General features: G+C 42.1%; 1 protein-coding gene across 1 annotated transcript; it reads right to left on the bottom strand.

Annotated features, from left to right (window-relative positions):
- Positions 1 to 11108: 11108 nt before the first annotated feature.
- On the bottom strand, positions 11109 to 12068 carry LOC113913543 (olfactory receptor 10Q1). The gene has a single exon (XM_035723140.1). It carries the CDS (start codon positions 12066 to 12068, stop codon positions 11109 to 11111), a length of 960 nt encoding a protein of 319 aa, XP_035579033.1.
- Between the last annotated feature and the right edge of the window lie 3153 nt (positions 12069 to 15221).

Here is a 15221-nt window from a genome sequence, read left to right on the forward strand (position 1 = left end):
TTCAGAACCAGACTCTTTTCCCAAGTACAAGTCATGGTGCTGGGCTCTCATGGGGCATTGAGCTCTTTCGATGTCATTTGGGATCATATCCCTGAAGTATTTTCCTCAAAACAGACAGTTGTTTTCACATTCCAACCTCAGTGAGGCAAAGGGGGAATAGACAGGCAGCTCTGCTTTTTTTGTTTCTTTGTCTCCGGGTGCCTTTTCCCACTTGTGCTTTCCTCGGTAACTCAGTTGGTTGCTGCTCTTCATAGCAAGTGAATTGTTTGCTTGCGTCTTATGTTTTCAGTGAGACTGTAAATATTTTGAGTTCCTTCTGTTTCCTTCTAGTGCCTAGTACAGGGGGAGTGTTTAGTAAATACTTCAAGAATTGGGTGAAATTCCTGCACTAGGGGGTTATGATTCCGAAGAGATGCCATCTATAGCAGAAGGGGAGAGGCTACAGCCTTTGTACCAACTTGAATGGATGTCCGTGTTGGAAGGGAATCTCAGGATCCAGGGATTCAACACTCAGGGCTCTGAGCTGCAAATGAATGAAATAAACTCTGGGTTTTAATATTGAAAAGACACATACTGATGACATGATTTGGGGTAGTTCACAGATATACTAGGAAGGCAGGAAAAACAGATCCTGAAATGGGCAGGAGCAGGGGATGCTAAATATATACACACACACACACACACACACACACACACACACACACACACACACACACACACACACACACACACACATATACATATATCCAGAGACACAGCCTAAATCAGTACATCTCTTCTAATGCTTACATGTGCCTCATACTATAGTGCAGGTATTTCTTATCTAAACCAGGAACATTCACGCTCTCCTCAACAGGAAACAATTTAACCTGTAAACTAAATGTAGTTATTCATGACTCATATTTAAAATAACTGGGTAATGGAGAAGATAAAGAAGACAAGGTATTCTGTTATCTATCTATCTATCTGGTCATAGCTAGGTAGGAACCATAATGCTTGTCTCTGCACCTTGTCCACGAGGCATATTTATGAGTTCCTTCTTCTACTACTGCTCAGGTTTGTACATTGAGACCTGACCCCCAGGGTGGTGGTATTAGGAGGTGGGGGGGGGTCTTTGGGAGGTGATTAGGTCATGGGGGTGCCCTCATGGATGAGATTAGTGCCCTCAGAAGAGAAAACCCAGAGAGCCCCCTCTCCCCTTTGGCCATGTGAGGACACAGGGAGAAGACAGCCATCGATGAGCTAAGGAGTGGGCTCTCACCAGACAAAGAATCTGCCCACACCTTCATCTCAAGGTGGGGGACTTCCAGCCTCTAGAAGGGTGAGAAATAAAGCTCTGTTGTTTATAAGCCTCCAGTTCATGATATTTTGTTAAAGCAGCCTGAAACGACAAAGACTACTATCTCAGCATGGGTCTTCTAGAAAGCAGAACCAGGAGCAAGAATTTAGATCTTGACATTCTGTTTGGAAGATACCTCCCCAGGGAAATGAAGACATCAGAGGGAAGGAGGCCAGGCTAGATGCAAACAACGTGGTGAAATGCTTTACCTCAGGGAGATTGCACACAAGCATGAAGGGGCCAAGATCACTTAGCAAGCATGTTCACTCCGCATGTGGGTGTCCCCTGCAAGGAGACCTCACAGCCAGGAGTTCAGGGAGGAGAAGAGGAAGGGATGCTCTGTACCTTGTTCTTTCTCATCTTTTGCTTCCTGTCGACCATGGGGACTTGACTCTTCTGAACTTCTAGTCATACCAACTAGGCCCTTCATGGTGTTAAAAAACAAAATTCAACCAAGTAAATTTGAAAATCTAATTGGTTTTGGGCGCCTGGGTGGCTCAGTTGGTTAAGCGACTGCCTTCAGCTCAGGTCAGGATCCTGGAGTCCCGGGATCGAGTCCCGCATCGGGCTCCCTGCTCAGCGGGGAGTCTGCTTCTCCCTTTGACCCTCCCCCCTCTCATGTACTCTCTCTCTCATTCTCACTCTCTCAAAATAAATAATAAATAAATCTTTAAAAAAAAAAAGAAAATCTAATTGGTTTTATTAAGTGACTCATGAATTGGGTGCCAACCCACTAGCAAGTAGAGGAGAGTTCTGAGGAGCTGTACAAAATGGCAGGTTTTTATAAGAAGTAGGGAGGGACAAGGAAATTATTAATAAAAGAAAAGGACTGTTTCAGGCAAGGTCATCTTCCCTTAGGAGGAAGGGCTGGAGGTCTTGTCATGTAGATCACCTCATCTTCTCATGGGAGAGAGAACCCACCTGATGGATTACCTCACTGGCGCTGATCTGAAAATTCCAGATTGATTGCTTTAAAATTCCACTCCTGGAGAGGTTGAAACTGCAATGAAGTCTTGGGGCAAGTGCTCCAAGTGTTGTTGGCCTGGAGTTGTTTTTCAAGAAGCCGCACAGGAAGTCAGGAACCATGTTCTGAAACATGGCTATTAATCTGAGTCCGGAAGAGGAGGGGAACTTTGTGTGGGCAGGTTGGCATTCAGGTTCTTGTGGATGTCTGCTGGCTGAGAGGCCTTGGAAAGGGGACAGTTTGGGATGCGAGCAGTGTCCTTAGAAAGGAGGCAGTATAGCGTTAGTGTCTAATATACACTGTATTATTTTCCCAAGAGAAGGAAAATACTCTGAGAAGGGAAATAAATAAGCTCTGTCAGTCCAGAGCAGTATTTCTCAACCTTGTATTCTTTATTGCCCAGGTACTGTTTCAGGATTTCTTTTCCCTTAGTGCCCAGGGTTCTTGGTCACGCTGCTGCGAAGAATGAAGAGGTAGACCAGACGAAGAGCGGTGGGCAGCAAAACAAAGCTTACTGGGCAATAGAACAAAGCTCCCTAAGAGGGAGGGGACCTGAGAGGGTTGCCATTGGAGTTTCTGAGTCTAGGGGATTTTATAAGATTGTTAGCGGGCTGTTTTAATCTGATTAACCCTCCATGTGCCTGTCACCCAATCACATTTGGGTGACATCCTTTTGTCCACATGCTCATCTACCTATCAGGTAGTTGTTTACATGGGAAAGGGGGAACGGCTCTTTTCAGAGTGGTGTAGAAAAACAGGATGGGGTCTTTTTCCTTTTAAGGGTAGTTTCCTCTTAGGACAGGGGCCCCTTGTCCCTGCCGGCCTTTCTTCTGACTATCCTCCATTAGTACTCTCTTAAGGACCCTTTATATCTTTTATCTTCAATCCTCTCCAGCTCCCATGAAATTAAATACTACAGGATAAGATTTTGTCAGATAGGGGTGAGCTTTGGAGAGCCACAAATCATTAAAATACCTAAGATTTCTGAGGTGCCTGGGTGGCTCAGTCGGTTAAGCATCCAGTTCTTGATTTTGGCTCATGTCATGATCTCTGGGTTGTGAAATCCAGCCCTGTGTCAGGCTCCGTGCTGGGTGTGGAGCCTGTTTAAGATTCTCTCTCTCCCTTTCCTTCTGCCCCTTCCCCCACTAAAAAAAAAAAAAAAAAAAAAAAAATCTAAGATTTTTTTCACCTCCAAGTACTGATTTTTGCCCACATGGGGACGATAATGTCCCTGCTGAGATCCCTTCAAGGGGGTGGCCAGTCTTGATCTAATGGAAAACTTCATCAAGAGTTTTAGCAAAACAGGTCACAGTCCTCCTGTCTGTAGCTAGCCCTCAGGCTCTGACTGAGATTCTTCATCTTCCTCCTTCTTCTCTCATTAGATTCCCTCACTCCTGGCTCACACTTTGAGGGGTATGAATACTTAGTTGTCCTGACCTTTCAGATTTTGGTTGTTGTGATTGCTCATTACAGTCTTTCCTCCAGAGTTCAGAATTACCCTGGTTCAAGGTTTCAGGAACTGGAAGCCCCTTTCCTCTACCATGCTGTGAAATTGTAGAGGCAGAACCTGAGGATTAGCCCTATCAAAAAAGAACGACCTGGAATAATCTCCTAAGCTTACGACTACATTTTATCTCTTCAAAGTTTATTAATAAAACATTACTTGGGCTTGACTCCATATCCTGTTCCTGTTCTGGCCTAAGTATTATGGGGAAGTCATGAGGGCTAACACTCTGGTTCTACCCTCCAGAAGCTCACAGTTGACTTGGAGTTATAAGATGTGAACAAGAAGCAAGAACTTAAAGTTACCAATGGCAGATGGAGACAAGTACAGTGGTTGCTGTCAGGGATCAAGCATGGTAGGGAAAATCCTGCAGGCATTCAGGGGAGAAAGAGTCACCTGTAGACTGGGGTAATAAGGAAATATTTCATGGCAGGTGTAAACTAGAGGCATTCTTTTGACACGGGCAGAGTTTACGTAGGTGGGGAGACACAGAGAGAGGGATTCTGAAGCAGGGGGATGGTATGAGCAGAGGCCAGGTGGTGGGGCCATACATGGCATGTTCTAGGTTCAGTAAAGAAACCAGTGTTGCTAAGATGGAGGCTCCTAAAAAGAAGTAAGAAATAAAGTCGAAAAGTTATAACTTGGGACCTGATCCTGGCACACGTTTAATGTCAGGGAAAGGTGCTGATTTTGCATTTACCATTTCTTTACCTGTCATTTTTCGTCACTCATAAATTATACGGTGTGGAGTCGCTCCATGAACCAGAGTCATGGAATCTAGAGCTGGAGGGCACCACAACACGAACTAAAACATCACTCACTGTACAAATGAATAAGTTGAGGGATGGCTGACTTGTTAACATCAGTGGATTAGTTTTGGCTCAGAACCAAAAGTGGGACCACATGAAGTGGTTACCAGTCCAGTTATGCTCTTTGAGGCCGATGTGGTAGAAACAGCAGGGACTTTGAAGTGAGACAGCTTGGAATTCCAGCTCTGCCACCCAGTGGGTGTATGACCTTGAGCATGTCACTTAACCTGTAAAAGCCCCTATTTGCCTACCAGAAATTTGGCAATGATGGTCCCTGGAACATACTTAGCAGTTCAGTAGACACTAGGTCCTTTTCTTTTGCTTACTCCTGAGGTGTTAGCAGCCTTGGGAGTATAATTTAAGAGCTCCGCACTCCCAGCCTCCTCTCTTAGCTGGTTTGAGATAAACACTGATAAAATCACCAAGGACTCAGATAACAAAATATCTCCAGAAAGGCCAGGTTTAGGCATACGTGTGTTAGGCTCTGGCCGGTGGGGCATGAGGGTGCAGAAGAACTGGAATAATGGGGGGCGGTCAGAGAAGCCATCTAATGATAAGTGCCCTTTCAAGTGTCAAGCATAAGAGATCCAGAAACAAGAGTCCAGAGGAGACATTAGAATCAAAGTCATAATGGATAAAGAACTTGGATTAACAATACTCATACAATGGAATATGATTCAGGTATTAAAAAGAACAAATTGCTAAAATACACGACCACCTGTATGAATCTCAAAAACATTATCTTAAGTGACAGAAACCAGACACAAAAGAATACATACTACATGCGTTCCATTCATATGAAATTCCTGTATGGGCACAGCTAATCTTCGGGAATAGAAGTCAGAATGGTGGTTGATTGGGCAGGGAAGGGAAATGATTGGAAAGGGGAACCAGAGAAATTTCTGGGGTGATGAAAATACTTGATTATCGAGTACAATTGCCCCAAAACATCAAACTGAACCATTTGAAATCTATGTATTTTATTGGATGTTACTTACACTTTGATTAAAATATATAAAAACAAAATAAACACCACATTTTCCTTTTGCTTCAAGTGTTATTTGAATTATGATCACATCAGAGTTAATGGAAAAATCTTTTCTTGCATTGTCTTTTTTCCAGATAAGCAGAGGGTGAGATGTTAACTCTTTGCTGGGATTTTGGAAGCAGAAGCTGGGAAGCAGAGTGAAACTAAGGATGCTTCTACATATGGTAACATCCAGAGGGAAGCTGTCATCCTCCAAGATGGTCTAATAAGAAGTTAGTGCACAGTAGACAAGAGTCGAGAGACCAGATATGTGGCAGTTTCTCAGAAATAAGAAGACCCATTTTCATAATGACAAGCCAGTGGGCACTTATGTATAGCCACAGAGATTTGCTGAAAGATTATGGCCTCATCTGTGCAGGTGGGAGGGAGTCTTAGACATTTTGGAGCCAGAGTTTCTAAGAGCTCTTTGGTCATGGAAAAAAATATAAACCCCTCTTTGAGAACACACACAAGAACTTACCAAAACTTACATTGAGAAAAACACGGGCATATCATATACCATGGTCTTCTTGCATATATTATTCTCCTCTACTCTAGGGAGAAAAAAAGATTGACTTATAATTGTGTGTTTCTGCTCCCAGCAGTCAGTAGACTCCTTGAAAGCAGGTATCTTGTGTTTTGTATATGAATTCAAGCATATAACCCAGTGCCAGGTACATAATATGGTCCCTTCCTCATCCCCAAGTCACCATTCCCTCTATACTCTATCCCAAATCCCTGCCCCCCTCACCACCCCCTCCTTATCTTCATAGCATTTGCCTATTTATTTTGTCTCTTTCCCCCTCATGAACATTAGATCCATAGAGTCAGAGACCTTGCCAAATAGTAGATTCTCTCTAAATATTTGTTTAAAAATGAGTAAATGAATGCTCATGATAAGTATTTATTGAAGGAATTGTTGTATTATGGCATCAACGTGTCTTTCTAAAATAGTTTCATAAAGATCATCAAGTATGTGTTTTGTGGTCTCTGGGAATGGTTACACAACATTGTACACCATCTCTGTTGAGTAGCTTCTTTTTCCCAATGCTATAAGCACCATACTTTTTCCTTCTTACGAGAGCTGGATTGAAACCAAAAAGAAGCGACTGGACAATTCTCATATTGGAGTTGGTGGGCGAAGAGAGACTCAAGCAATAATCACCATCATATTTCAAGCTTCTAATTATTTTCACTAGAATCCATAATTTTTTTTTTAAAGATTTATTTATTTATTTGAGAGAGCGAGAATGAGAGAGAGAGAGAGTACATGAGAGGGGGGAGGGTCAGAGGGGGAAGCAGACCCCCCGCTGAGCAGGGAGCCCGATGTGGGACTCGATCCCAGGACTCCGGGATCATGACCTGAGCCGAAGGCAGTCGCTTAACCAACTGAGCCACCCAGGCGCCCTAGAATCCATAATTTTATAATGTGGTTTTCAAAGTAACTACTGGGAGAGGGAGAAACAGAGAGAGAGAGAGAGAGAGAAGGAGAGAAAAAGACAGAGGAAAGGGAATGTGGCCGTCATTATGAAAATGTCTGTTGTGATGCTTGACAGTGTGATACAGCAGGTTATTTCTGACCCATCCAATATCCACAAAGCAAACTATCTGCCCAGGATGTGTTGTTGCATCATCTCTCTCATTCCATCCTCTTAGTGCCATCTCTCCATCTACACTCATTAGTTGTAACTGGACAATACAGACATGCACAAACACACACTCCTTATATGGTTTCCTTGGTCTTCAACAATTGGGAAGGAAAAATTGGAATTCCTGGGATTTTCCAGGAAGGCACGAAATTAAGCCATGTAAAAAATATTCTCACTACTCTTTTCCTCTTTATTCATTACAGTAGACATCTAAAATTGGTTTAATAATTATAAATACTAGATGTATTAATACCTACCAAGTACTGTGGACTGCAGCAAATACCCAAACACTGGCAAATACCCGTCAACATTACTGGGTGGTATCTGAATAAAGAAACATTCGGATCTCCCATTAACATTAACAGCACTGTGCAGAATCACATGTCAAAACCACCAATCTAAGGACTTACTTGCTTCCAAAATGTGTTATTTTTTGGAACATCACTCATAGGATTTGTATAAAGTTTACTAGGCATATACACTTATGAATATTTATTTTATTTGCAAGGATGACTCACTGTTAGCAGCAGACAGGGCCATGAACTCACACACGGAAACAGCTACCGACAAGACTGACTGATCTGGTCATGACTGTATCTTGCCCAGTGCTTCTTGTCCTCATTCTCAAAATGTAAACTTAACCTTTGACTCTGCATGTCATGTTTCCTGCTTTTGCTGTCCTCTTGACATGAGTGGATTCCTTTGAACCAGTAGCCTCTCTGTGTTGCTTATTATGCTTTAATTCTTGCAGGAGAGTTATGATACCTTTTCCAATTTTCCTAATTTCCCATTTAACTTTTCTCAGAATTTGGGTTTAAAAATAAATATTTGTTTTTTGAGAAATGCTGGGAAGGAATTCCTACATGGAAACATTACTCTCACCACTGTGGCTAACCCTTCCTTTCATGCACTGGTTGAACCGTAAGAAAGGAGTTGGAGAAATCCACTGGGACAACATAGCAGTGATAGAGTTTAAGAAGACATAAAATGATGTTTCTAGCAAAGTTACTTGCAAGCAGTGTCATTTCACGGAATGGAAGTTATTCCCATTTTGTATTGCATGTAGTGCAGTGTTTAATAAAAAAAAGAAAAAGAAAAAGAATAAGAAAAAGGTGGAGCTTCCATTCAGCTAAAAGCTATCCAGAAAGGGAACCAGGGGAGCCCAGTAATTCATTGCTCTCGAGCCTTCTTCCTGATAGAGTAACAGTTCACCTTCTTTTTGGGTTCCAAGTTAATTTTCTATATGATTTGTGACATTAAATAAAAATGAAAGGAGGCCTGGAAACACAGTTGGGAACTTTCCTTGTATTTGCATTCCGGACAATGCCTTGCACAGTGTGTACATGTAATTGATTCATTCGGTCCTAATGTGGCTTGGCCTGCATAGGTTGATAAGCAACCTGCCAACCAGAGGGTTTTGTTCCTTTCCTCCAGCATTCAGTTGGAAGCAAAGGCATTTCTAATACATTGTTAAACCCATGACTACTTCCAGAATAATTAGCCCTTTGTAGTCCTTCTCCTTGTCCCCATGTGAAATCAGTGTAAAAAAATAAAAGCATCACGGAGCCTGGGTGGCTGTCAGTTAAGTGTCTGACTTTGGCTCAGGTCATGATCTCAGGGTCCTGGGATCCAGCCCTAAGTCAGGCCCCATGCTCAGTGGGGAGTCTGCTTCTCCCGCTCCCTCTGCCCCTCTCCCTGCTCATGCTCTCTATGTCTCTCTCTCAAATAAATAAATAAAATCTTAAAAAAAATTAAAGGCATCTAAAGCAGTAGTTTTGAAGAGAAGTAACTAAAACATTAAGTGCTCACCTAGGAAAAATATGAAAGGTGGAGGATCGTGTTGTGTTAGGAATTTACAGGCCAAATAAATCTATATGAGCCTCAGATTCCTTTCAGAAATTATAATTTTTCTGCTTATGAGAGTAACACAGCCTCATTTTACAAAACATGGAAAAATGAATAAATTAATAAGGAAAAACATTACCCATAATTCTACAGATCAGAGATGAGAAGCATGGACTTTCTGCTTCTCATCTATTCATTACTATTCATTATTCTGCACATGTAATTTTACAGAATTGGGCTCCTGTTGTAAATGCAGGTTTTTACTTAGCTCTTATCACTTACCGTTAAAATGATAAACATTGCCCTTTATTATTAAATATTAATTTAAATACGATTTTAAGTACGTTGTATTCATGTGACCAACATTGGAAGTGAGATTTTAATACCTTTTCATTTTATAAATACAAGGAACAGCCATATAGTTTCAGTTTCATTAGACTTAATTTTTTGAGGTTATGATTTTAGAACAAGAATTATTGAATCAATGAAAAGAAACGTTTTTAGGCCCTATGGTGAGCGCTGTGAATTGTACAAGACTGATGAATCACAGATCTGTACTTCTGAAACAAATAATGCAATATATGTTAAGAAAAAAAAAAGAAGAAGATAGCAGGAGGGGAAGAATGAAGGGGAGTAAGTCGGAGGGGGAGACGAACCATGAGAGACGATGGACTCTGAAAAACAAACTGAGGGTTCTAGAGGGGAGGGGGGGTGGGGGGATGGGTTAGCCTGGTGATGGGTATTAAAGAGGGCACGTTCTGCGTGGAGCACTGGGTGTTATGCACAAACAATGAATCATGGAACACTACATCAAAAACTAATGATGTAATGTATGGTGATTAACATAACAATAAAAATTATTTTAAAAAAAGAAACGTTTTTAGGCCTTTGGGAGACTCAGCCCTATGGCATTTAGAAAGGTTATACCAATTCCTTAGATTGGTTTTAGTGTCCACTGGCAGACACTCTCACTCTTCTGGGGCTGCTAACTAAAGTCAGCTTCATGGGCTGGACCCAGACCCTTGCGGGACAGGTGGTGTCCTCCCCCAGCTGTTCTGGAACAGGTCATTTCTGGTGAAGCCCTGTCCTCGGAGTCTTTTTACCTCATTGTTCCGCAGGATGTAAGTGAGAAGGTTGGGCAGCGTGACGTCAGCTGTGCGAAGCACAGAGGTTCTACAGAAAGTTTGTCTGTGGTCAGGTCAGGGCACAGGTGCAGGAGGATGGAACCGCCACCCGCCAGCAGGACGTGCTGCGGTGGCAGGACCAGTGGCGCCACCTGTTGAGTGGACCTGTGAATAGCAGCCATTAAGAAGGCACGGAAAGACGTGAGGAAAGAGCAAAGCTTCGAGAAAGCCAGCAGCATGGATGGCTTATCCAGGCAGTGGTGGCATCAAGCGATGCAGCTTCCATCCTTCAGTATGGCTGGCGTACTGTACGTGCTGAGTCAATGAATGCCAAGTCCTGACCGCTACCTGGCATGGAGGAATGAAAGACAATGAAGGCAACCAGTTGGGATGTATGGAATGAAGGAAATGGATGCATTAAATAAGCTCCCGTTTGCCATACACTAGTATCTAAAACAATAATAAAATATATTTCTCTTAGATCGACGTCTCTATGATAGATCTTAGTGTCATTGCCCGGTCAGGAGGCGGGGCGTCTGAAGGTATGAGGCTGTATTCACAGCACGTATGAGGGGGTCCTGACGGAGCAATTGCCCTGACGGAGCTGTGAACCTTTGAAGTAGGGCCAGCAGACTCGAGCTCCTGCCTTGAGAGTTTTGTCCAAATTTTCCAATCTTATCTGAAGCACTTCAAGGAAATGAGCACAGACTGGGGACACGGGGGCAAATATAGCAAAAGAATTATCAACTGCAAAGTGTGGGGGAAGTAAGTATTATAATTCCGTGTTTGTGGTTTAGAGTTCATCGTCATGGCAACAGACAGACATCCACCCCGGGCCCCTTAAGCCTCAGTCGGCCTCAGAGGCTGCTTTACGGAGGACGGCATTCCTCAGGGCACCTTTGACGTCCTTGTTCCTAAGGGTGTAAGTCAGCGGGTTGAGGAGGGGGGCGACGAAGGTGTAGACCAGGGCAAACTGACGGTCCGCGTCCACCGAGGAGCTAGATTGTGGACGCAGGTAGACCAAAGCACAGAAGCCATACTGCAGCAGGACCACGGTGAGGTGCGAGGAGCCGGTGGAGAAGGCCCGGAGGCGGCCCTCCGCCGAGCGGATGCGCAGGATGGCCGAGGTGATGAACACACAGGAGACACAGATAAGCAGGAAGGAGACCGTCAGCACGAGGATGCTCACCACGTAGAGGACGGCCTGGTGCACGCGGATGTCAGCGCAGGCCAGCCGCAGGACCGGGGGCACGTCGCAGAGGAAGTGGTTGATTTCCCGGCGGTGCCCGCAGAAGGGCAGGGTGAAGATTAAGGATGTGAGCTGCAGGGAGAGGAGGAGCGCCAGCCCCACGGCGCACACCACCATCTGGACGCACAGCTTCTGGGTCATGATGAGGGTGTAGTGCAGCGGGTGGCAGATGGCCACGTAGCGGTCGTATGCCATGACTGCCAAGAGAAAACAGTCAGCGCCGCCAAGGGTGAGAAAAAAGAACATTTGGGCCCCACAGCCAGCCAGGGGAATGGGCTTCCGCGCTCCCAAAATGTTAGAAAGCATCAAAGGCACGACCACAGTGGTGTAGCTGATCTCCACAGAGGACAGGTTGCACAGGAAGAAGTACATCGGGGTGCGGAGCGAGCTGCGTGTGCACACCACCCAGACGATGGCTGTGTTGCCACAGAGGGTCATCAAGTAGAGCAGGAGGAAGAGGAGGAAGAGGAGGGCCTGGAATTCAGGGACGGCGGTGAACACGCGGAACACGAACTCAGTGGGGCAGGACTGGTTGAGGACAGGGCTCCTAGCAAACATGTCTCCTGCAAAGGAAGAGCAGGAAGTGCTGAACTGTGGGAAGAAAAGCAAACATTTTAATTTGATCTTTGATTTAGCATTTAGTGTCCACCTTCCAGTTTCAGTGCTTGGGATGAATTCACACTAGAGGGTATGGTATATTTTCCCATGGAGACCTTCATAAATGATCGGATAGATACTCATCTGTAGAAGTCTCTGGTGCAAAAGACATGTAGATATTCTTGGTGAAGTGTCTTTTTTTACTCTGGTATTTTATATCTAATTTACAAGGGCTAATTCTTTGCTTGTATTTAATCAAAGAGTTGTGTAGTTGTAGATATTTTCAAAATGAGACGAATGGATGTGTTCACTTTTTGGGTAAACATTCTTATTGAAATGTAATATACAGAGAAGCTCACAAATCCTGAGGGTACAGCTTGATTTTTTTTTTTTTACACAGTAAATACACTAGTAGAACCATGACCAAGATGAACAAATTGAACAAATTCCAGTAACCCTACAAGCATCTCTCCTGTCTCCTGTCTTTCTACCTCACAAAGGTAAACTACTCTTTTGACTCTTGTCACTGCAGATCAGTTTATGTTTCAATTCATATATGTAATGATAAAGTATGTACTGTATTGTAACTGGCTTCAACATTGTGTCTGCAAATGTTATTCTTGCTATTTGAGTACCAAGACTTTATTCTTTTTGTTGTTTTATACTATTCCATTTTATGGCTGGGCTATAATTTATTCATGAGCTCACTTCTCATCCAGTTAGTTTGGCTCATATAAAACTGGCCAAACACCTTTTATTCCAATCCTCCTGATAATATACTTTTTATATATTTCCTCTCCTTTGCATATTTTTTCCTAATTTCCAGTTATGGACCTAAACTTCTGGACTTAGACAGATTCACATAGAAGGGGACCGTAGGGAGTAAGGAAAAATTAAGGTGGAGCTGCCAGAGATAAGAAAAGACAATAAGGAGACAAAAAATGCAATAACAAAATTGAAATAGATATTAGAACATGCAAGAGAATAAGAAAAGAGCTTTAAAAGCATCTGGGAAGGGAAAAGTACCTATAAATTAAGCACCTTCAGCTTATGACGATTTTTCTTTTTTTTTCTTTTTTTCTTTTCTTTTCTTTTTTATTTTTTTTTTAAGATTTTTTATTTATTTATTTGAGAGAGAGAGAGAATGAGAGGCAGAGAGCACGAGAGGGAAGAGGGTCAGAGGGAGAAGCGGACTCCCCACCGAGCAGGGAGCCCGATGCGGGACTGGATCCCGGGACTCCAGGATCATGACCGGAGCCGAAGGCAGCCGCCCAACCAACTGAGCCACCCAGGCAACCCAAGAGGCAATAAAGTAATGTCTACAGTTTTAAGAAAAACAAATTGATGTGAAAGAATTCTGTACCCAGGTTTTAGTGATTTATGTTCAAAAGCAACAGACAGAACTTACAAGGGCTTAGGAAGTATGTCCTTCTAAATACAATGGAAACAATTCCTCAACAAAGACTCCTGGTTGCCGGGCGATTAATCAGCATACATAATCCAGGACTGGGGAAGTCGTAATGTAAAACCTCGATTTGAAAAACCAAAGAGTAAAATATATATTTAACACTAAATGGTTAGTGCAAATATTGTTATAAGCCAAAAAAATTCCAAGGATAGTTCTTGAAAACATGCATAATGTAAAATGCAAAATTTAAAATAACTCTGCACATTCAAAACTACGAATTATATCATTGGGAAATTGATAAGGAAGGATGGGAGAAATAAAATAATCATGAACTAATTTCCTCAACCTGTATAAGGAAGGATTCAAGAGATATTTCATTTAGATGTGACTAATCAGAGAAATATCTATTCAAACATATATTTCTGAACAATGATCATCAGTAGAATAAAACTCAGCATATCCATTCCCAATGATCTGATTTAAAAAGTAAATATCGTACAGAGAACAAAAGGCTCAAACAAAGGAAACTGTGAGCAAGCATATAAGATAAAATAGCTTAAATAAGAAAAGAAAATATTTAATTTCTGAAAACAAGTTAAAATGAAGTTTATGTTCTATTAAAGACGGAGCCTCATATTTACATAATAAATCCACCAAGCACACCTACAGTGACACAGGAAGGCTAGCATTACTTTAGTTTAGCATTGTGTGTTTTGTGATCTAGCCAATGCAAGGAGACAGAAGTTAGACAGAATTTAGATTTGACTCTCTAACTGAAAACACAACAGAACCGATTGAAAAATTTGGACCAATAAGATATTCACGAGAGTTCCAAATGACATGTAGCAGAGGGTCTCTTAGCTAATAATCTTCACTGAACTGCAGTGTCAGATTAACCAAACTCCTCATTTCCTCTGTTCAACATACCAAATGATGCCCACGATATACTGAACACAAGGGGCCTATAGCTCTTCTCCTATGTCTGAGCATTTTTACAACTATGCCTTGAATTGTATGTCTACAAGTTGGTTAGATTTTCCCCAAAAGAACTTATATTATTTGTATTCATGTTGTAATTATGTAATTTTATTAAGTATTACAAAATCTAGTAAGATGTTATGTGAATATAAATGATGAAAATTAACAATTGAATGTTTGATAATTACAAGTTGCTAAAAATTTTTGTGGAATAATGTGTGAGCTGGACCATAATGAAAGACGGGGAAAATTGGAATAATTTAATATTCGTATTTGACATGATGGATCTAAATGTTCACTCTGTTGTTACAAAAACTAAAGCTAGAATTAATATGTGATACTTGAAAAGAAAGGCTTTGATTTCAGGTGATACAAACTCAAAGCCCTTGGCTTTATAGCAAAAGGTTGATGAATAAATGGCCACTGGAATATTTTAAGTTCAAGTAAAATGATTAATGTAAGTATGTAGTTCACGCTTTGGATGTTAGGGCTTTCTGTTTCTATCGATGTTAGTTAGAAAGTACCCTTCCCTCAAACAACCACCAAAATAAATGGGTGAAAAATAACACACCAGTGAATATACCTAAGAAGTAACAAGCAGAAACTACTTGAAGAAAACCGCTAAGCTTGGCACAGATGTGCCTGGATGGAAAACCCAATATTTTAGTATTAATTGGCTCTGAAGTAAGGTGCGATTTCTGTGTAATTCCTATCAAAGTCCCTGGAGG

This window comes from Zalophus californianus, chromosome 11, assembly GCF_009762305.2.
Source record: "Zalophus californianus isolate mZalCal1 chromosome 11, mZalCal1.pri.v2, whole genome shotgun sequence".
NCBI classification, from domain to species: Eukaryota; Metazoa; Chordata; class Mammalia; order Carnivora; family Otariidae; genus Zalophus; species Zalophus californianus.

What these genes read in the sequence shown, in the direction of transcription:
- LOC113913543 (XM_035723140.1), bottom strand. Translation starts at nt 12,068, where the DNA reads ATGTTTGCTAGGAGCCCTGTCCTCAACCAGTCCTGCCCCACTGAGTTC.